Source organism: Echeneis naucrates, chromosome 13 (genome assembly GCF_900963305.1).
Source record: "Echeneis naucrates chromosome 13, fEcheNa1.1, whole genome shotgun sequence".
Lineage (NCBI taxonomy): Eukaryota > Metazoa > Chordata > Actinopteri > Carangiformes > Echeneidae > Echeneis > Echeneis naucrates.
The window spans coordinates 21,106,159-21,127,792 of record NC_042523.1 but is presented as its reverse complement, the minus strand read 5'-3'; the positions used below and the strand labels follow the sequence as shown (position 1 = coordinate 21,127,792).

Below are 21,634 nucleotides of genomic sequence, written 5' to 3'. Positions count from 1 at the left end.
AGCTACTGAACGTGTCAGTCAGTCAGTCAGAAAGGCAGCTGATCTAATCTGCCTGTGGTCTTTGGCAGCCCCGGGAGGTTGCCATGGGAGATTAGAGATACTGATGTTGCTACTGGTGAGAGAGACGGAGAGGGAAAGTAGGTAGGAGAAGGGGGGGATCAGACAAATAAGGCAGGAATTTTAAGAGGGTTAGGAATGAAGAGAGAAGAATGAGACACTGAGACAAAATGCAAGGACAAAAAGGTATCAAAGAAAAAAAGATGTCAGGTAATAGATTGATTGATGGGAATTAAGACAGATAGGCGTCTCTTGTCCTTGCTGTTGTCTTATCCCGGGGGGGTAATATCTGATGATTGAACACAGCGTCAGCAGTGCAGGAGCTCAGTCCAACGCTGTCAAGACCAGCTGCATGAGTGCATCCTGTAAAAAGTCCTCATCAACAGTCTGTGACGATGTTACATGATACATTAAGCAGAGGAGGAAAAAGCTGCTGTGTCAGGAAGATACTCTCTCCTGGACCCATGTTCCCCTGATGATTCAACCTAAAATACCACACACACACACACACACACACACACACACACACACACATTTTGACTTGCAAAACTGCTATCTAAGAGATTACAGACAGGTGTGGGGTAGACTCTGTAGGTCCAGCTGCAGCTTGTAGCATTTTACTGCATTAACTGGTTAATATTAACTGTGTGTGTGTGTGTGTTTCTGCCAGCAGTGGGAGTGGTGATGAGGGATTTATAGGTTTTCACAGATCTGTAGATAACAAACAGACTGCCAGTATTAGCTTTTATTGCAGCCTCGTTAGATTTTTTATTTTAATCTTTTGAATACAGCCGTTCAGAAAGCTGCTAAGTGTGGATTAAATGCTTTTCCAGACTTTCCAGGTTCGAGAGCTACAATTAATTGGTAAGGCATTTATTTCCCCGGTCATTTTGCTTCATATATTATGGCGCCCAGAGATTACATAGACTGGAGCATATATAAAATGGATGGTGCAACTTGGTGTGTTGAACGGGCAGTTGATGTTTTTATTAAAGGACCGGGATCTTTTTTTCTTTTTTTTAACTGGTTATGTTGCTGCTGTTGTAGAATCTGAACCCTGAATTTATTTTATTGGTTTTGTTCCCCTTTTTATTAATGGAAGTTTAATTTGGTGACATTAATCCTAGTTTCCTTTGTGCGTTTACACTTGTATAGCCCAAACTACATTTCCACGCCATCAGTGCACTGAATTTGGAGTCCAAAAGGCATAAAAGCATACAGGCCATTATCACCTCACAGCTGATGTGACGAGGGGTAGAGACGGGGTGATAAGGATTTATAAATGCGCTCAATGGTGCAAATATCTTTGCGAGCATGTGTTTATGTCACGTTATGAGGAAGTGGCTGCTTATCAGTGTGTGTGCATGTGGGTGTGAGTGGCTGCTTGGAGAGTTTCTGCCCTGCCCTCTTGACAAAGCATTTATTGTGTGGAGGAGAGTCACAGTCGCTGTAAACAACGTTACCCACATAAGAGATTTAACTTCAAATGTTTGGGTTTGAGTGTTGAAACATTAAGGTGTAAGTTAAAGGGTCATGACTGAAGAGGTTTTGTTTCTGTTGAGCAGAGGTAAACATTACAGGGCACGTTTTAAAATCCTTTCCTGTCTCTGTTTCAGTCTGCAGAGTTCTTCGATATGCTGGAGAGGATGCAGGTATGAAGGTTTCATACTTCCTACGTTCTTTTCTTTCCAGAGAATCCTTTCTGTATTCTAATCCCCATATCTCCTCTACATTGTACCACCTCTATTTCCTACTTCCCTTTCCGGCTCTCGGGCTGGGATTGAGGAATAATTGCATATTTGCAGTGTAACAGCATGTTCATGCTATCAGAGTTAAAACTCTGAATATACCGTGAGATGGTGTCTGTCCTCTCTTCCTCCCCCAACAATAAAAAAATAAAAAAAAAAAAAAAATCAAGATTCAGCATCCACAAGGATAAAACAGACCCTGATGATTCAATCAGTGTCGGTCGGCTGGATTCAGCCTGTTGTTCAGACTGCCTTATGGTCACGCAGGGGCCGGAGAAGAATAGCTGTGAGATCCAGGCTGGCATCACTATTTTCTTCTTCTCAGTATAGAATACATTGATTTTTATGTTGGGTTTTTTTTTCCCCCCCTCTGAACAAAGTCAAGCTCTCTCTCTATGTGTCCGCCTTTGTGCCCTTCAAGGGGCCCCTGAGGGCACGGGCTTTGAACAGTGTCATGACAGATGGGGATGTAAAAAGTGAGAGGAGGAGGAGACAGAAGGTGAGAAATGAAAAGCACAGGAGAAGAAAGAGGGAAAGAGGTGTCAGAGGGAGATACAAAGAAGGACAAAAATACCTTTTTGTGGAGGATAATGTTTCACATTTCACAATGAGACCTCCAAAATTTAAGATCTGAGCAGACTTGTGATTGAATATGTTTTTATCTCGTATAATCAGCTTCACATGAACTCAGCGAATGGACACTAACTAAAGTGATCAGTCACTGAAAAGAAGGAGTGATATGTCAAACTGTGACGTAACTGTAAGCAGATGCAATGGGATGAAAAATAATACAGTAAAAAAAAATTCTAGGAATGAAAAAATACGTGCAACTACATCATAATGTGTTATAGATGTGTGACATTGTTTACTTTTATGCAGCAACGCGTGAACACATAAACGCATTAAGCTCCTCAGAAAAGAAGACATAATTCCCTCAGAGGGAAGGAAGTACACTGATACTCTCTAACTTCTTATAGCCAAGAAATTACATGGAAAAACCCAAAAGCCCCGACGAACTCCTCCTAATAACAAGCACTGCCTGTGTTGCTAATGGCTGCTGTAGGTTCTTCTGCTGTGATAAGACGTCCATTGTTAAACAAGAGCTTTGTGTCGTCTTTTCTGCACAGCTCAACAAAGCACCAAGTATCTATCAGTCAGCCGCTGAAAATAATTCCCAGGAAATGGGCCTTTTGAGAAATGTTCGCCCCAAAAAAACGGTATAACTCAGCAGCTTTAGGAAATGACAAATGAAAGTATGTATGAGATTAATTTTTAAAGATGGACATCCGTAGTAAGCATGAAATGGCTTTCGAGACAGAGATGGAGGCGGACACAGTTTTGTTTTGGTCTGAGATTCGTTCCTTCCGTCCAGCTGTTGCAGGGATGAGACCTGTTGACAGAATGAAAAATAGAGATGAGGACCAGTTTTTCTCTTCCGCTTTAAATGATAACTTCTCCTAAATGACACTGAGGGATAAGGAGACAGGAGGGGAAGGGTTAGGGCGGGTGATGGAGCATTAGAGGATGACTGAACACATCAGGTGCATTATTTAGAAAGTCTAACTTGTGGATGGCAGCTAGTCGATGCAGCCAGGTGATCAAAGAGTCACACACACACACACACACACACACACACACACACACACACACACACACACACACACACGCTGACTCTGTGCACCTCATCTGTCTTTTGTGAACCTAGGCTTGCATTGACCTGCTGTGCCCCCAATAACTGTTCAAAGTGTTTCCAGCACCGTAATCTGCATGGTGCGGTTGGAGGTCGACTTTTTGATGCCCAGCTTTCTCTTTTGCCCCACTTCTCTTCTCCTCTTCTCCCTTTGCTAACTCCAGCCCTCCCTCCGTTTCCTTTCTCCTCTCTTCATCTTTGTTCATCTGTCAATGAAAATTGAAGCTTCTCAGGAGCATCTTTGCGATCAGTCCCACAATGTGGACAATGGCTCCCCAGTGACTGCAACAGCTGCTCCGTCAATATGCACTCAGATGTACGCCACCACAGACGTGACTGCGTGTGTGTATGTCGGGGCTCCATTAGTCTGTACTTGTCCTGTTCGAATGAATGCGATTTGAGTCTTGTTATGATCGCTTGTGTCAGATGTGATGGCACTGGTGTTTATTTATTTCTTCATTCCTGTGCTCAGTCGTGTAGATGAGCTGGTCCACTGCGACAACACCCATAATTGGCCAATTTACTGTCTCTCTACCAAGATTTTCATATCTGCATATATACACAAAATACTGCAGATTGAAGAAAGGCCTCAGCCTGAGTCTAGTGCTGCAGGAGTCCTACAAATGCTAATTCCAATCGAGGAAAGGAACACGTCTGGAAGCTGAATCCAGAGAGAGGATGATAAGTGTGCGTGTGTGTTACCTGTTTGTGTGGGAAAGTACATTAGCATATGTGACTCATTCATTTGTCATCTGTCAGCAGAGACAGTGAAATCAGGGAAAAGAACAACATTCTCTGAGTTTTTAAATGCTAGGTGGGGGGAAAAAAAGCAAAAAGCAGAACTTGCTTTTTGACCCTTGTGCTTTTCCGTCCTCATGCTGCTACGTACGGACACTAATAAGATGCCTAAAGCAGAAGAGACCAAAAAATGGAAGGTGTGACCGGGCACAAACTTGCTCATATCTTGCCTATAGAGCTCATCAGTGTTAATTTGGCTTCCGTTCCTCTCTGCATGTTTCCCCTCGTCGCTGCTCTGCCGTGCCTCCTGACTTGCTCTGTGCTTTCTCCTGTCTGTATTTGAGGGAGTCTGAACACCCCTGTGGACACCTTTCAGATTTTTCTCAGGCATTTTAAAAGTGTAAAATCTATAACCTCCTGATCTGATTGATTATAAACTGAATGAACCCCAGCCACCAATTGATCCTCTCCAGCTGTCCAGTATCCTGACTCCTGCTGCTGCAGAATATAAATGACCGGCTGTCTGCCTCAGTAGTGCAGGCGGGCCTCAGCAGTATTTAGAGGTCAGACAGTGGAGCTGTGCAATGTTAGCAGACTGCCAAACAACTAAAGGCTCATGACTGCTCTGAACACAGGGGCTTCTGAATTCAAACAGACCTGACATCATCTACGAGTGGCGTGCCCTCAGTGATGTGTGCTGATGACTCTGCATTTCAGGCTGTTGCATCATCACCTTGCAGTCCGCTCTCGCTCTTATGTTGCTTTTGCATTCCTGTGTGTGTGGCTTTGCTCATAACTGCATGCCTGTGGTGAAGGAGAGTGTTGTTTGCTTATGTTAAAATGAGTCATTTTAACATTGTGTGTGTCCTCTGTTTAACAGGATGATTATATCCCCTACCCACGGATAGAAGATGTGAGTCATGTCTCATTCACAACACGCTCTTGACACACATTTACACCCCTCTCATGTGAAACCATCAGTGTAGAGTGTTTTTGACAATAGGTTAACCCTTTCTGATTATCACAAAAGGTGCAATTCAAGTTCAGGATTTGCTTGTGCCAGATTTTATTCTAATTTATTCTTTTATCTGCCCTCCTGCCCAAGGTCCTGGAGAAGGGTGGGCCGTACCCCCAGGTAATCCTGCCCCAGTTTGGGGGTTACTGGATTGAGGATGTGGAGGCACCGGCAGGAACTCCTTCCTCCTCAGAGTCTAGTTTCTGTGAGGACGAGGACCGAGAAGAAGGCATGACTCCTGGGGGCGGGCACAGTTACCGCCTGGAGTGTAACAGCACAGCCCGAGCCTACCGCAAACACTTCTTAGGCAAGGTTAGCATGTGTGTATAATCGTCAGTTCCATGTCTATATGGCAGGGGGAAGATTGTCCTAAAGTATCTTTTCTATGCCCGTTCATCCAGGAGCACATGAACTACTACTGTACTGGCAGCAGCATAGGCAACCTCATCATGTCCCTGAAGCACGAAGAGGCCGAGGCGCAGGAGTTCTTACGCATCATGCTCAGGTACAACGAGAAAACACCACATCTGTAATGTTGACTTTCACCCCTTTCTGTGCAATCCATGCTTCTCTTGAGTCCCATCATATAAAGCCCATGGTGCACTGGTTGGATGTTTCAGTGTGACAAACTGTTGCGCTGGCAACTGATGAAATTTTAGTTTCAAATGAAATGATCAAAACATCAAATTCGCTACCAATCAGCCACTCCAGTCAAAACCGCAAATATGAAATTTATGGTGATGTGAGGGCAAACATAAGCTGATCACCAAAGTCGGGAGGGTTTTATCCTTTGGGAACAATGAAGAGATACACAGAAATGCCGGCCCATCTGATAGTTAGTGAGGTCTCATTCACAGACGTTCACTCCCATTGAGCCACAGTGAACGTGTGGCATGGAATAATAATAAAACAGGTCTACGCAGATACGGCTGCTGCTCTTTGTTATGATTAATTCTGAGCAGGTTTGTGGCACCAGAGCAAAACAGCTTTCCTGCCATTATCCACAGTTGGTGACATTTTCATGAGCAGGTGACAAAAACATTGAAATGATGGTATGTTTTTTTTGCTCTCGGGTACTTTACAGGAGCCTGCAGGCAGCTGATGGCTGATCTTTGTAAGCTGGCAGCTGATAGTCTTAATAATAATTCCAGTTACTGTCTATTTTTTTTGTTATTATCTTTCTCTGTTCTTTGTAGATGTGCTGAGACTTAACTTGCAGCTTTTCCTTAATTTCACCTGACCTATGCATGTAAAATAAGAATTACCTAAAACATACAGTAAGAAGCTAATAAACTGACCATTCGATCCGCTTGCAGGTCGAGGACCAAAACAGTCCACGACAGGATCTCTCTAGCTGGCATCAGCCAGCTGCCAAGTGTACCTCAGATTGCCAAGGTAAGATACAGCTTACATTTAGAGGATATACAAAAAGACAGTTTCCTTGAATTCCCTTCACTTTCTGTTTTTACAAAACAACTTTGGAACATAACGGCAACTGTTAGTGTATATGAGTGCCATTTAGAAGCAGGGTTACTCTAAAATAAAAGAATCAGCTGGAAAAGCTTTTCAGCAGCTCGCTGACCTCATATTTTCATCTATTCAACACAGCATTTGTTTATATGAACTTTTGCAACATATAAAAACAGAATACAGCAAATGAGACAACACCACAGTGAGTCAGTGGACGCCAGAAGCAATAAATGCACCATGTTATCACACAGATGTCATTTAATGTGCTTAGCAGAAATAAAATAGGCATACAAGTAGAGATTATAAAACAAAAAACACCAGATGATATCTAATTAAAGAGCAAGATTAAATGATTAAACAAATGTAGTGGAGAACAGAGCAGATTTTAGTTTTTAATCCAGTTACAGTTTGGGCGGTGCTTCCAGCAGAGCCCCAGCAGATCTTAGAGACCCATTAGGCTCTAATATCAACATTTCACAAATATATTTCGGGCCCAGACCATTTAGACAATAAATTCAACTTCTACATATAATTAAAAATCTCAACCCAGATTATTTTAAGTGCTTGTGATAAGATTTTCATTTCTATCAAAATAAAAGCTTTGTCTGATTTTCCTCATGTGACAGAGATCAGACCTTGATGCACTTGTGAATCCTGCCAGGGCAAGTCCAAATCATTTTGTCCTTTGGTGGGAGCAGTCAGTCTCTTATTAAACCCAGAGAGAGCCACACCCAGAGTCAAAAAGAAAAGTTTTTAATTACGTGTTTCCAAAAGAGAAACAGAGGAACATTCCTGTGTTATCTAAGAAAATACCTGCTTGATTTGAGTTTGACCCTTTCTGACTCCTACAGTAGGTGCAGTCGTGGTTTCAAATGTGTATATAATGATGTTAATCTTGTGAGTCATATATAAGAAGTCCCTCTTTCTTTCTTTCTGCTTCCAGCTTCTGTGTGACGATGCCACAGGCTTAAAGTTCAACCCGGTCCTGTACCCACGGGTGAGTTTATCCCTAAACGCCCACATTAATACATAAGCATGAGTGACCTTTGCCCTTTAACTGTCTGCTCCAGTGATGAGACTGTAGGGCTGAACCTTTCACCTCTTTATTCCTTAAAAATAAAATATCTCTGACAGCTTTCTTCAACGCCAAGCTGAAATTTTTGCCAACGTCACACTTTCACCAACTTTTTGGCCAACTCTGATTCTAACTTGATATTTATAACCAAACTCATCACATTTTTTTTTCCTGTCATGAGCCTCCAACTCTCTGCCCTCACATCATTTAAAAATGAGACACAACAACTTTCTAAAATGGATATGATGGATCAGTTTATCCTCCTGTGAGCTCGATGGAGGAGTGTGATGGAGCATGTTTTCAACCTGCGCCTTAGGGAAAGAAATAAAAAAAACCAAAAACCATCTGTGTCTCAGGCTGAAGAGGCAGCAACAGGATCACTGCCCTCACTGGGGGCTATGACAGTTGGTCACATGTCATCATTACCTAGCAGGGATCCAATAAACCTGCCCTGGAGACATTTTGAAGAGGAGCAAAATGTGTTGTCATAACTTCTAAAGCAAACTGAGAGTCTGTAACCAATTGAAAGAAATGAGTAAATGTAGGAAACGTGCGGGATTGTTGTTTTTCTTTCTGCTCAGGGATCTCAGTTGATAGTGGCCTATGACGAACATGACGTGAACAACACCTTCAAATTCGGAGTCATCTACCAGAAGTTTGGGCAGGTGAGCAGATTTAATGATCCTGTCAGTGTACTCCATCTTAGCTGACACACGCCATATCTTCTGGTATACTGTTTTATCTCTTGGATTTATTCATCTTTTCTTCCACCATCACTTCCGCTCAGACATCAGAGGAAGAGCTGTTCGGGAACAATGAAGAGACGCCAGCTTTTAAGGAGTTTCTCAGCATCCTGGGCAACAACATTGAACTTCAGGACTTTAAAGGGTGAGGACACGATTGAAGTGGAGAGAAGAAGCAGAGAAAAGTCCCATCTGAATAAAATAAAAATAAAGCAGGATTTAAATATATAATAAAATCTAGAGGCAAAGGGGTTCACAGGGATTAAAAGAAGGATGCGATTAGAGTGCACTGGCACAGGGCAGAATAGCAGCGTTTAATTACTGTAACTTTGGAGCAATTTGTCCTGCTGTTTTGGCCCCAGCATGCCACCAAGATGAGCCCATTTGAGAAACAAATCATAGAAAAGAAGAAAAGAGTGCTCTGACTGCAGCCATGTAATCAGAGATTACATGGCTGCTGAATGGGAGAATACACTTTCCTTTCCTTTCCTTTTCACATCCTTCCCTTTAAATCTGGGGAAAAAAAAAACAAAACAAAACAGTTGATTGTGTTCCAAAGATTTTGAATGTTAAGTACGTCTGGTGTAAGGAAATCTTCTGCGTTGAGACAACATAAACCAAAAAGTGCATTTTCATCCTCATATAAAACTGTAGAACAATCAAACAAACAACAACAAAGAAACAACAAAGAACAATCCAAAAGGCAGTAAGTTATCACAATGTGACAACCAACTCTAACCAGCTTTGGCAAGGATTTTGCTAACCGCTAAGAAAAAGCTAAAACTAAACTGCAGCTCTCGCTTCGGACTTTTGAATTAAAATACCTGTTTGGTTAAAAACAGATCTATATTTACATTGAAATTACATAAGAAATAAAAAAAATTTAAGTCCTCTGACTGCAGTTTCAAAGTGATTATTCCAGAAATGTCCGTGTACTGTATGTGACCTCTGACACTATCTCAGCAAATTTCTGTCCCCACAGTTTATAGACTCGGGCTTTAGTGAGCGAGATTTGTTGTTGAATGTGACAACCAAGCCTGCGCTCCTCTACTTAATGTCTGGCTGGCTTTTTCTATTTATATTCTGTCAGTGTGACTTTAAGCTGCCCAAAATATAATTTAAACATGAAAAATCCATGAAATGAAATAAGATCCTATTTATCCTCATTACTGAGGGCTGGAGGCCACGCAGAGAACATGACGTGCGTGTTTTGATAACCTGACAGGTTCCGCGGTGGGCTGGATGTGTCCCACGGACAGACGGGGTCTGAATCTGTCTACACTGTCTTCAGGCAGAGAGAGATTATGTTCCACGTGTCAACCAAGCTTCCTTTCACTGAGGGAGACGTACAGCAGGTGTGCCACTTTAATAGTGGATTAGCTGCCAAGTACAGATGCTTTGGCTCAAATGTTTTAATATTAAGCTTCTAAGGTCTGGCTATTAACAATCTGTTATACTGAATTGCTGTTATGTACATTGTGGCTAAACGTAATTATGCAGCAAACTATTTGATGGCAAACTGCTGAAATTTCCGTAATAAGGAAATGAATTCCCTTTTGTATTCAGTTATTTATGTTTCCTGTGTTTCAAAACTAATTTTAAAATTGAACTAATAAATACTTTCTCCTCTTCCCGCTCAGCTCCAGAGGAAAAGGCACATAGGAAATGACATTGTGGCGGCAGTCTTTCAGGAAGAGCCCACACCGTTTGTTCCAGACATGATTGCCTCCAACTTCCTGCATGCTTACGTGCTGGTGCAGGTGGAGAACCCGTGCACGGAGAACACGACATACAAGGTACAAACCAGACTTGTGTGAAGAAATGATGAGGGCAGTCTGGAATAGCTTTTGTGTCATTTGTTTCATCCTTCCAGCTTGACACCTGAGCCTAACACTAGCTGTTATTTCTCTGATGTGAACAGGTATCTGTCACAGCGAGGGAGGATGTCCCTCCTTTTGGACCCCCTCTTCCAAACCCGGCTGTCTTCAAGAAGGTAAGAAGCAGAGTGTTGGTATGCAGCAGTGTGTTGAGGCCTGTATTTTTTTTTTTATTTTTTTTTTTTATTTTTTTATTTATTTATTTTTCACATCTGATCTGAGGATCAGGAAGGAAGTTGAAAATAAAAAAAAACCCTTTAACTTGCATTTTCTCACACTGCCTTTTGAAATCACCCACAATGATTAACATCTTTATCACAAAGAGGAAATTACTTTGGAGGCAAATCTAATCCAGAGACTTCTGAGACAATTCACTAACTGAGACATGATCTGTAGTATGTTAGGACAGAGAGGATTTGAGACAGATGGGAATTAAAATGAGTGAGGCTGACACTTGTGATCAGACACAGTGTGTTGCTAAACTGTAATCTGTATGGCGCTGATGACGGTCACCTTTTCCTCTCGTCATCGCTCCCCTCCCCTCTGCGTCATCATCTTCTGCTAACCCTTCACTCTGTCTCTTGTTCTCTCTCACCAGGGTCCTGAGTTTCGAGACTTCCTGCTGACGAAGCTGATCAATGCTGAAAACGCTTGCTACAAATCTGACAAATTTGCCAAACTAGAGGTGACACATATGCACTCAGTCACACTCAAGCACCGCAGCATGCCTTCAATCACTGCTTCAGCTCCATAATAGCCATCTCTATGATAACACACATTGGTTTTGTGTGTGTGTGTGTGTGTGTGTGGACTGATTGCAGGGACGGACACGAGCCGCGCTGTTGGACAACCTCCACGATGAATTGCACAGACAGAGCCAGGCCACGCTGGGTCTGGGCCAGGCAGGGGAGGAGGACAAGCTGGAGAATGGAGGGCACGGGGGTCTGCTGGAGTCCTTCAAGGTGAACATGAACCCCAACATGGGCAAAGTGTAATCTTCCCTTGGCCCTGTGACGTTCATTTAAGTGCCATGACAGAAAGAGAGTCTTTCGCTTTGTCACTGTGGGTCAGCTAAATGTCACACATCTACAAGATCATCTAAAGAGCAAAACCACTAGTGTTGTGAAGATTTTGAACTTATGCTCCAACACGTGTGTGTGTGTGTGTGTGTGAGAAACGGTCTCGTTCTGCTCATGAATCATTTGCTCATTTGACATCAGACTCTTTCATTCTCATAACTACAGGTGAATTTATGTTAATGAGACTGTTACCGCAGGTGTTAACTTCTGGGTGACGGACGTGACAATTTGGTTCTCTCACTCTCCGCAGGCATTGTGGACAGCTACTTTACACTCTCTGCTGTCAGTCCCAGAGGGTGCTGTTGTCATTGCTCTCATGGCAGTTGCTGTGTTTTACCTGTCTGCATTACTGTAAAGTCGACGGAGCATCCCAATTTGATCAATAAACTGTTATTTTATATGATGTCATTTGTGTTTATACTTAATCCAATTGCTTAATTAAAGGGATTTTTACAGCCTGGCATTTATTATGAACTCTATGAAAAATGTCATTTTCATTGTCTGCAACTAACCAAATGAACACAATGTCATTAAAGATCCTAAAATCAGTGCAGCACCTGCTCATCCAGCCACTCCAGCTACTTCGGCTTCTTTCTTAGAGAACTCCCCCCTCATGTGGGAGTTTTGTGCAATAGCATTAATGAACCTGTCTGATTCAAATAAGAAATGAAAAAAAATTTCAGTTTCCCACCCGTTCCCTTCCCATCATATTCTTTCTCTGTCACCTGTCTTCCCTTTCATCCTTTTCTCTTCCTTTCTCTCATCCACTTCCTCTCCATGTCCTTTCTCTCCCCCCAGAGAGCCATGCGTGTCAGGAGCCACTCCATGGAGACCATGGTGGGCGCTCAGCGTCACAGGAGCCCCGGCGTAGGGGGCGGGGTCCCGGCCAGCTTGAGTGGAGGGGGGCTCCCACAGAGCACCAGCGAATGCACAAAGAGCACCTTCACTGTGAGTGAACTAGTCTTGGGCTTAGAGACTGAAGGGAACTGAGAAAGGGACAAAAAAGATTTGACATTTTCCGGGACAACCTGATCAGTGTCCAAAACTTAGTTTGGTATCCTACAAATATTTTCAGGTTGTGTCTTCAAACTCTGCTCTCATGCACGAAAAAGATCATGATAGTTATAAGAAGCTGTGAGAAGATACCTTCTTCCTGTACATTTTTGCTAAAAATCCCAAATTTTCTCAGTTGCACTTCTAGTATTTCATTGTCAAACTGTGGTGGAAGGAAGATGGGAGTGGAATACTTTTTTCACACATATTGTCCTCCATCTTGTGATGTTCAGCCTCCTGTGTTGTCAGCCAAGTCTCCACTGAAGAGCCCAGTCAAACGGCGCTCAGGCCTCTTCCCTCGTCTCCACTCCAGCACAGAGTCCCCTTCGGATAAACACACACGCAGGTTTGTCGCACAAATTAAAAGTCTTTGCTGCCGACCGGACTCGTGATTGTGTTGCAGGAGAGACATCTAAGTGGTCTGTGTCTTTGTGATGGTAGCTGTGCTCCTGAGCCCTGAACTTATTAAAGCTGGAGTTTTTCTTCCATCTGCAGCGAGCATAAGCCTGCAGAGTTCTACCCGCTCTCCCAAGAAGTCAGATCGGAGACGTCATCCAATCCCAGCTCACCTGAGATCTGCCCCAATAAAGAGAGGTGAAACCAAAGCTGTTTTGCTTTTCCATGGAGACGAGCTTATACTCCTTAAGTCTCTGGAGAGAGATGGCTAAAGACAATCTGTGAAATTAGATCAGTACAGGCAGGAATTTTAAATGTTAAAGGCTAGAAATAATTCGAAACGCACGGTTCTCCTGTTGAAGTCTGCAGCGCAGGATTTGATTTTCTGTTTTCTTCCACAGGCCGTTTACCAAACTGAAGGAGTGCAGCAGCGGCAGGCCCAACATTTCTCGGTCTTCATCCAGCACCAGCAGCTTCAGCAGCACCACAGGAGAAACAGAAGCTCTGGAAGAACTGGAGACGGTGAGTGTCATCCTCAAGACAAATGAAAAGAGAGGAAGGAGTCTTTGGTTTGAGGCGGATAGAGTGAGGTTGTTTGGTGGTGTCTAAGTTTTCACAAGCTGCTTAATAAAAAGTGTTGAATGTCAGCGCATTGATTAGAGTGATGACAGCTCCCGTCACTGTTTGTGCATCAGATGTCAGCGTAGTTTAATATAATGTGACAAATGCTGTCAGACTGAACCCGCTCAGTATTCAATTGTGGATCGACCTGCACAGATTTATTTGTGATTTATGGACAGTTGTACTAAGGTTAGGAGTTGCTGAATTTGTCTTTTTCTTTGACCATTTTACAGGTTCTAGTCTGGAAAGTTTATTCTATATAATGCAAATGTTTTCAAGAAAAAAAGACAGCAAAATAAGTTATGTCAGCTTTCCTTGACGCTGCAGTAAAAATATCCGCTGAGCCTCTTCAGCTCCCTTCCTCCTCCACCTTTTCCTCTTTGTTAACTCGCTAACTTTCCCGTAGGTTGGCCACCCGTCTATAGCTTCCTCATCTGCCTTTAACCCATCCCTCAGTGTCGACAGCCAGGGGTCGGGTACCCCTGTCATCATGTGCCGCAGTCCAACAGGTAAACCTGGAATGTTCCGCTCATACATGCAGAGAGTATTCAGATCTATGTGAATCTCACACATGGTTTTATCTGTAATGAGCATTCCCTTCCTTTTCTGTCGTTTGCAGATGGTAAAAATAAGACGTCACCAAGGTCAAACTTGAAATTCCGCTTTGACAAAATGAGCCACTCATCCACAAATGTAAGTGATAAATTTGAGGTTGGTGTAGTTTTCATATTTTAATAAATAGTATTCTGAATTATCAGTGAGTGCTGGTGGAGTAGCATTTTTAATACAGAAACTGTAATCTATACATTGAAACCAAAAGAATAAGTGAAACGTGCTGGAAGCGTTAAAAAAAATCCATGTGGTTTTCTTTCACAGCACATGAACTTTAGATCATGAGTTATAATATTATGAATTTATCCTGTCAGGTACCTTTTTCCTCTAATTGGTCTTTATTTTTCTCTTTCAGTCTGAGTAGCGTCGAAAAGGAAAACACAGTCTTGCACAATGTAGAGAGGTGGCACGATCTGATGGGGAAAGAAAGAAAAACAACAAGGAAACAAAAGCACCCCATATCACAGCAGACAACCACATAATCACTGTAGAATCACTTCCCTAAAGCCAAGGATAATATAATACAGATTATCAACTGCAGCAGAGTCCCCACGCACTATAGCCTAACTGACAATACTGTGAGTGTACAGTATAGGGAGGAGGAACGGCAGGACATGTTGGATTTATTTTTAATCAGCCTCTAGCTACAGAAATCAATGTGCTAAATCACAGTTGTTAAAAAAACGTACACATCATATGAAAGTCCTGGCATGGCTGTCATTCCGTGAGCGTCGGCCGAGCCAGACTCTGCTTCTTCTCAAACATCACCTTTATCAGAAAGAGTCAGCGGTGGTAACATGAGACTGTGGATAAGTTGTTGTTGTGTCTAGTGAACTGCTGACTGATCTGCAGAAGTTATGTTTGCCTTCGAAATTAAATATGGTACATCTTGCTAAAGAAAAAAAAAAAAAGGTGCACAGGCACACACTAATGGAAACTAAAATTGACTTACAGTAGCAAATCCTTGGAGGTGGCAACAGTCTGAATTTCCCACTATAGGACCTCAACTTGTTCTTTGCATATAAAAAAATGCTTTTCTTTTTTTTTTTGTTGTAGTTTTTTTCCGTTTTCAGATTTAATGTAAACAAAAACAACAACAAAAAAAAAAAGCTTTTGTAACCTTGCTAGCTGCTGCATTGTGTCTACTGCACTGTAAACACAACGCTGCTGACATTTCTCTATCTGTAAGGGTTTTTCTTCAGAGCTCTGAACTCAAGTGCTTGGTCAGTGGAAATGAGCTTTCATGGGGCACAGTAGGAGACACTGCCAACACATTTTGCCATAAGCTTATTTTAGCCAAAGCTGCGCCTTACAATCTATCAACAGCCCTTTCCACCACTGACGACTCTCTCTGTCCCTGTCTCCGGCTTTCTTGCCTTCTCTTTCTCTGTCCCTCGCTGTGTGAGAGGACAAGAATCTTTTGGATCCGGTTACAGCCCAGTTGTGGGTAGCCGATCGACACCCACATATGCTGAAAATAGATGTTGCACTTACTGAAAACATTTCACCTTCTGATACCTCCCATTGAAGCTTGCTAGCTCAGTGTATCTATATTTATGTTTGGTGGAACTTATGAACAGGAATGTCTCCGAAGTTTTTTAAGTTTCCCAGCAGGCTCGAGCAGATGGAGATGACTTGAAAAAGATGCTTCAGGTTAAAGTGAACCAACTTTGGCAAAAACACTCTGAATGTGAACTTGGAGCTTCTTTTTGTTTTGTTTTTTTTTTTGTACTTTTGATTTTATGCTTTGTTTGTTGTTATTAAAAAGTCTCATAGAAGTTGTAGAGCCAGTTGCTTACAAGCACAACGGGACAATAGGTTGACTCCAGTCCTCAACTTTACCGTCACACAAGCCTGGAGCCGCACAAACGGGAGTTTGCAGGGCCAAGTGGGGTTTGATAATGGAGCTTAAAGACACACAGATGTGTTTACTATGTGACCAAACAGGTAGATCTTTGCAAGAATATTTGTCCTCTTGCTGTGTTGAGAACCATTCCTGAAACTGAAATGATGGCAAAATTGTTTGAATGGCTCAGGTCACCTAAATGACAAACTTCTGTCAGTCAGGTGAAACAGCTCTGCAGGAGGTTCTTCAGACGTACTTTTCTGATATGACAAGCAAGCAGACCAGTAGTAGACAGACTGACAGACAGCAGAGACCAGGTATTACTTCCTCGAGTTTCAGTTTGTAGCGGGTATCACCGAAACGCCCTGCAGCCTTTTTTCTGTTAATATGCGTAATTTATTAAAAATGATAACTTCTTTTGCATTGATGTCATGTAAAAATCTAAGTGCAGAGTACGCTACTTAAGTAAAATGATTAAAGGAAATATATTAATTTAAGAGATGTCTAAACATGTATATGTATATTTGGTTATGTAACGTGCCATTCAGACTTTATTCTAAAATAAAATGTTGTATTTTGTGTCATTTATATGTTTCCCCTTCTTTTACAATCTCACACAAGCAGGCTGACAGCTTCACACCGGAGTACTTCTGTGCATACTTTAATATTTACATGTACATATCACAAACAATTCATTTGCATTTTCGATTGGCCAGTCACATGAATGAAATTGTTGAATGAAGTCTTGTCTTTCTGCAGCACCTCACGGTGATCCATCTAGTAGGCCACAATTTTCTGCCTCCTCATGAGATGCTGCTCTTGTTCAGAACACTCACCAGCTGATTTTGTTGTCTCTCTTAATGATCATTCACATTCTGCAGGTCAGTGAGTCGTCAGTAAATGTTTTGGACAGTCTCTCATTTATCTGCAGCAGGCACTTAGTTTCCATTGTGCTGCGACTGCAGTTTGGAATATTGGACCATTGAGTAGACAGTGCTCGGTGCAGGTTGTCTAATTTCTTGACGCTGCCACAGTGCATCCTTGGAAATGTCTGCATACAGCACCTGTGCAGCGGTGACAGAAAAGATTTGTGAGGGGAAACAACAGATGATGAGGTAATATTGTCTTGAAGCAGGACATCTACCCACCTCGGTCTGCTGTGGTTTGCAGGAAACTGTTTGGAGAAAAAAAAAAACAAAACACAAGAGTCAACACAGTGAAGAGCAAGTTCAGTAACATTAAGACAGTGCTGACTGCTATTAAACCAAGAGAAAGTGACCTTTATGGGAGGAACTGCTCCATTCCTCTGGCACTGGGCAGCGGGGTGGAGGCTCTGGTGGCAGATGTGCTTGGTTTCCATCAAACACCATTATTGGGGACTGATGCTTTACCTTTGAGCTCAGACAACAAGCTAATGCAATGATGATGGAAAGGCAAAGTAAAACAGAGGTACAGATCCAAACCCGGTGCAGCAAAGCCCTCTGGGACGCAGCAGCTGCATGGTGGGTTAAGAGAAGAATTTTACACAAATGTAGACTCAGACAAAATCCAGATGTACACATGATGCACAGATACACATTTGATCAATTTCTATCATTCTACATACCTGCAGTAATGTTCACATACACCTGATGTCCCAAATCAATGCCATCTTGATGCCATACAACCTTGCACCCATAGTAACCTTCATCTGTACTGTTGACTCTCAGGAAATTCAAAACTAGACGGGTTATATTTCCTGAGAGCTTCTCACTGGTCAACTGGTGTCTGGGGGAGGCTGTTACATCTCTGTAGTCTTTATCCGTTGAGGTTTTACAGATCCAGCTCCATGTCCAGGTGTCTCCACATTCCTGGACCTCACAGGACAGAGACAGGCTCTTTCCTTCTTCGACATGAAATGTGTTCCGTTTCGCTAAAATGCCACGCTGACATTCTTCAGCACAGAGACCTGAAAAAGGAAAGTCTTCCTTAGCTCATTGTAGGAGCAGATACAGGTTAGGCATTCATTTTGTACAAGGCTGACTCTTCCAATTAGCATAGGATAGTTTGTGACAACCAATTTTCTCAGTGAATATGTTTCTAAAAAGGTACCACTGACACATTTTCACCAGTTGTCTGTAACAACCCATGCAAAGAAATAAAACCTTAGATATCCATAAATGATGTGTAATAAAATAGAATGACAGGGGGAAAGTTTTGAACACACTTAAATGTGTTTAATACGTTGTACAAAAGCATTTGTAGGTAATAACAGCTTCAAGACGCCACCTGAATGGAGACTAGTTGCATACATTGCTCAGGTGTGATCTTGGCCTTTTCTTCAAATCATGAAGGTTCTGCGTTCTTCTATGAATGCTAATCTTTAGATCTTTCCATAGATTTTCTCTTGTGAGGTGATTGGCTGGGCCATTCCAGCAGCTTTATTTTCTTTCTCTGAAACCAAGTGGGAGTTTCCTTGGCTGCATGTTTGGGATCATTGTCTTCACTCTTCATCATCCAGGTAGATGGCAGCAGATTTTTTAATCAAGAATGCCTCGGTGCATTTTTTTTTTTTCCCATTTTCCCAAGTTTGCCAGTGCCGTATGCTGAAAAACCACCCCACACCATGATGTTCCCATCTTCAGACTTCATCTTTGGTATGGTGTTTTTGGGGTGATGTGCTCTGGATTATGGCATTCAAAGAGTTCAATTTTGGGCTCATCTGACCAGACTATAGTCTCCCAGTATTTCACAATGTTGTGTAACAAACTTTAAATGAACTTCTACGTGTTTTTTCCTCAGCAATGGACTCTTGTATGGTGAGCGTGAATAAAGGCCACGGCTGTTGAGTGCATCACTTTTTTTTTTTTAAACAGTTGTACCTGTTAATTGCAGGTCTTTCTGAAGCTCTACACAAGTGGTCCTTGGCTCTTGGACAACTCTTCTGATAATTCTTTGAACTCAGAAATCTTGCGAGGAGCACCTGGTTGTGGCTGGTTTATGATGAAATTATGTTGTTTTCACTTCCACTTCCCCACAGTGCTCAGAGGAGCATTCAGTTTAGAAATACTTCTGTAACCAATGCTATCAGCATGTTTTGACACAATGCTGTTGTGCCGTGCTTGCGCAAGTTCTTTGCTTTTTACCCATCATGAGATGTTTCCTGTGTGACACCTTGGCAATCAGACACCTTTTTAGAGGCCATCAGTTAGGCCTGAACCAGCTGATATTAATTTTCACTGACAAGGGGAAGAATTGCTTTCTGATTACTGAGAGATTTCAGCTGGTGTCTTGGCGTTTGGTGCCTTTTTGGACCTCCATGTCTTACTTTTTCTCTGTGTCATTCCATGTTATCACACATAACTTAATTTATGGTGACCTCAGGTTTGATTTCCTTCCATGTGTGGGTTGCATGGGTTATTACCAACATCTGGGGAAATTGTCATGTCTGGAAATTAGCTGTAGGCTATAAATATAAAGGATTAAGGATAATTTGGGTCTTATGAACTCCCAGGTGATATCAATGACAACAGGACCGCCTGAAACAAGGTTAAGTCATCCTCAGCACCTATAAGTTCCCAGTGTGTGTTGTATCAGGAGACATTTCAGTTTAGTTCACTTAAATAGCAGGAGTGTTATTCGCAATGAAAAACTGGATGACAGATGATAGTTTAAACAGACATAGATATTGTCATCTTGATAAAACATGCTAAAAACATTCTGGGAGTGATTCAGGGGAGGTCTTGCACGATAATAACCTTTTTGGAAAGGATACAAACTTACTCACCAGCTGATTTTATCCCCTTCCGTTTCATGCACTCATTGGTTTAAAAAAAAAAAAAAAGAAAAAGTTTTTTGGATCTTGGAAGGAATATTGTACGTAACATTCACAATAAGTAATTCAAATCAATCAAAGTTTTGGGTGCCATCTTCCTTTCACTCTTATTTCCTCTCCTCATTTCAGTTAATGGATCCTCAATTGATATAAATAACATTCTTTATAAGAATCTCCACCCAGATCTTCCTATTTTGCATTTCACACCAAATCTTTGCTGATTAAAAGATTATAATAGTCATCATTGAGTTGCAGACAGAACCAAATTTACATCTTATGCTAGACCCAAAATATAAATTTGGATAATCTCATCATCAACACCAAAACTATCATTCATATTTAAGAGAATCAGGATACAAAATGCGTTACCATTTCAAAAGAGATACATTTAAGACTTAAGGCTGTTTCTTCATTTATATTTCCAGTGTCTTGTTGCATTGTAAGAAAACAAGTGTTGAGGAATCTTTCATGAATTTTATCTTCTTGCATAGACATGCTTTGGCATCTACTGTACTCTCCTCCCAGCCTTCTGCACTTACTTGGGTGATTACTGGCACAGAAAAAAACTCATTACTGCATCCCATCCAAAACAGTTGGATAGTCCTGACTCTTTATATTAGACATAAAAACAACTGCGCTAGAAAGTATTGGGTTTCATATTGTGGATGAACAACTATACAGTCACAAGATTACTCTACTTTTTTTCTGAAGATTGCAATTAAACTTATGTTGTTTTTGTTTTAATAAAATAAAAAATACACAGAAGACACTTTAACATGTAATTACAAAATTCTACTTGAGTTACGTTAGTCACACTTACCAACATGTTATAAGTTACTTTAGTTAATAATGAACCAAATTAACCACATGTAATCACTCCGACACCTAAGCAATCTCACTTCATAGTGACAATATCAAGATTTGTATGAACGAAAACATGTTTACCTGCAGGAAGAATGAAGAGGCAGCTGATCGCACCGAGGAGATAGTTGTTGTGCATGTTTGACCGTGATAGTGTGGTTTCTACTTCTTCAGCACTTCAGCAGTCCAAAGCTACATACTTACTATACCTGCCAGGCAGTGAAACTTGTTTGTCAAATTGTTTGTTGTTGTAAGTCAGTCTGGGTGTTCTCTCTCTCACACTCCCTTTCCCATTTCTCGCCAATGTAGCACACTTTATCCTGCAGCTGGTCTCGTACATGCAGAATAAAGGAAGGAAATGACCTACTACACACACACACACACACCCAGAGAGAGAGACTCATGCCAAATTTCAGGAAAGCCCTGACTTTATGAGAATACACACTTTCAAACAGGAAAGGGGTCGATTTCAGTGAAAAACAAAACCAACCCAAACCAACTTCTCTTATTTTTATAGATGCCATTTCTATGCATTAATACAGTGACATATCTGCTGGTTGGCCCCTGATGATTGCCGACACTGCATGCAGGTCTCATAAATGTGCTTTCACTCTTCAGCTGGATGATCTTTAACAACCCTCCTGCATGAGAGCAGGAGTGTCACTGTAACCGTGAATACAGATAAAGGTTTGAGAATTCAAGGAAGTGTGTTGCTGTTGCATCATTTGCCAACATTAACACATTACACTGTACCACAGACATATCCATGTCTATGCTTTGTGCATTCCCAGCTCCAACGCGGAAAAGCTAACTTTCATAATAAAAGCTGCTTATCCCCGATGAGAAATAAAATGTTAACTTTGGGAACTTTTGAGTTTTAATGTCAGTGAAAAGAAAGAGACAGTAGTTTAATTCAAAGGGGAGACTCACTATTTTATC

General features: G+C 41.7%; 2 protein-coding genes across 6 annotated transcripts in view; one reads left to right on the top strand and one right to left on the bottom strand.

Annotated features, from left to right (window-relative positions):
- Positions 1-14,518, top strand: part of rap1gap2a (RAP1 GTPase activating protein 2a) — a 33,563-nt gene extending 19,045 nt beyond the window's left edge. For 4 of the 5 annotated variants that reach the window (XM_029517130.1, XM_029517132.1, XM_029517131.1 and 1 more), the window contains 19 exons: positions 1,674-1,709; positions 5,114-5,146; positions 5,339-5,560; positions 5,650-5,753; positions 6,565-6,643; positions 7,662-7,715; positions 8,375-8,458; positions 8,581-8,681; positions 9,762-9,891; positions 10,177-10,332; positions 10,458-10,529; positions 11,012-11,098; positions 11,235-11,375; positions 12,291-12,440; positions 12,779-12,891; positions 13,041-13,139; positions 13,343-13,463; positions 13,969-14,071; positions 14,182-14,518. In XM_029517130.1, the coding sequence (XP_029372990.1) occupies positions 1,674-1,709; positions 5,114-5,146; positions 5,339-5,560; positions 5,650-5,753; positions 6,565-6,643; positions 7,662-7,715; positions 8,375-8,458; positions 8,581-8,681; positions 9,762-9,891; positions 10,177-10,332; positions 10,458-10,529; positions 11,012-11,098; positions 11,235-11,375; positions 12,291-12,440; positions 12,779-12,891; positions 13,041-13,139; positions 13,343-13,463; positions 13,969-14,071; positions 14,182-14,297 (2,001 nt within the window). In that variant the 3' untranslated portion in view covers positions 14,298-14,518. Of the gene's footprint in view, positions 1-1,673; positions 1,710-5,113; positions 5,147-5,338; positions 5,561-5,649; positions 5,754-6,564; positions 6,644-7,661; positions 7,716-8,374; positions 8,459-8,580; positions 8,682-9,761; positions 9,892-10,176; positions 10,333-10,457; positions 10,530-11,011; positions 11,099-11,234; positions 11,376-11,742; positions 12,230-12,290; positions 12,441-12,778; positions 12,892-13,040; positions 13,140-13,342; positions 13,464-13,968; positions 14,072-14,181 lie in introns of those variants that run through there. The other variant, XM_029517134.1, reaches the window with a different exon arrangement.
- Positions 14,519-16,672: 2,154 nt separating this feature from the next.
- Positions 16,673-21,022, bottom strand: LOC115053358 (uncharacterized). Its single transcript, XM_029517992.1, has 5 exons — positions 20,780-21,022; positions 17,627-17,968; positions 17,300-17,515; positions 17,169-17,194; positions 16,673-17,084 (listed from the first exon to the last, which is right to left on the bottom strand). Exons 1-5 carry the CDS (start codon positions 20,832-20,834, stop codon positions 16,959-16,961), a joined length of 765 nt encoding a protein of 254 aa, XP_029373852.1. The 5' UTR covers positions 20,835-21,022; the 3' UTR covers positions 16,673-16,958.
- Positions 21,023-21,634: the final 612 nt, after the last annotated feature.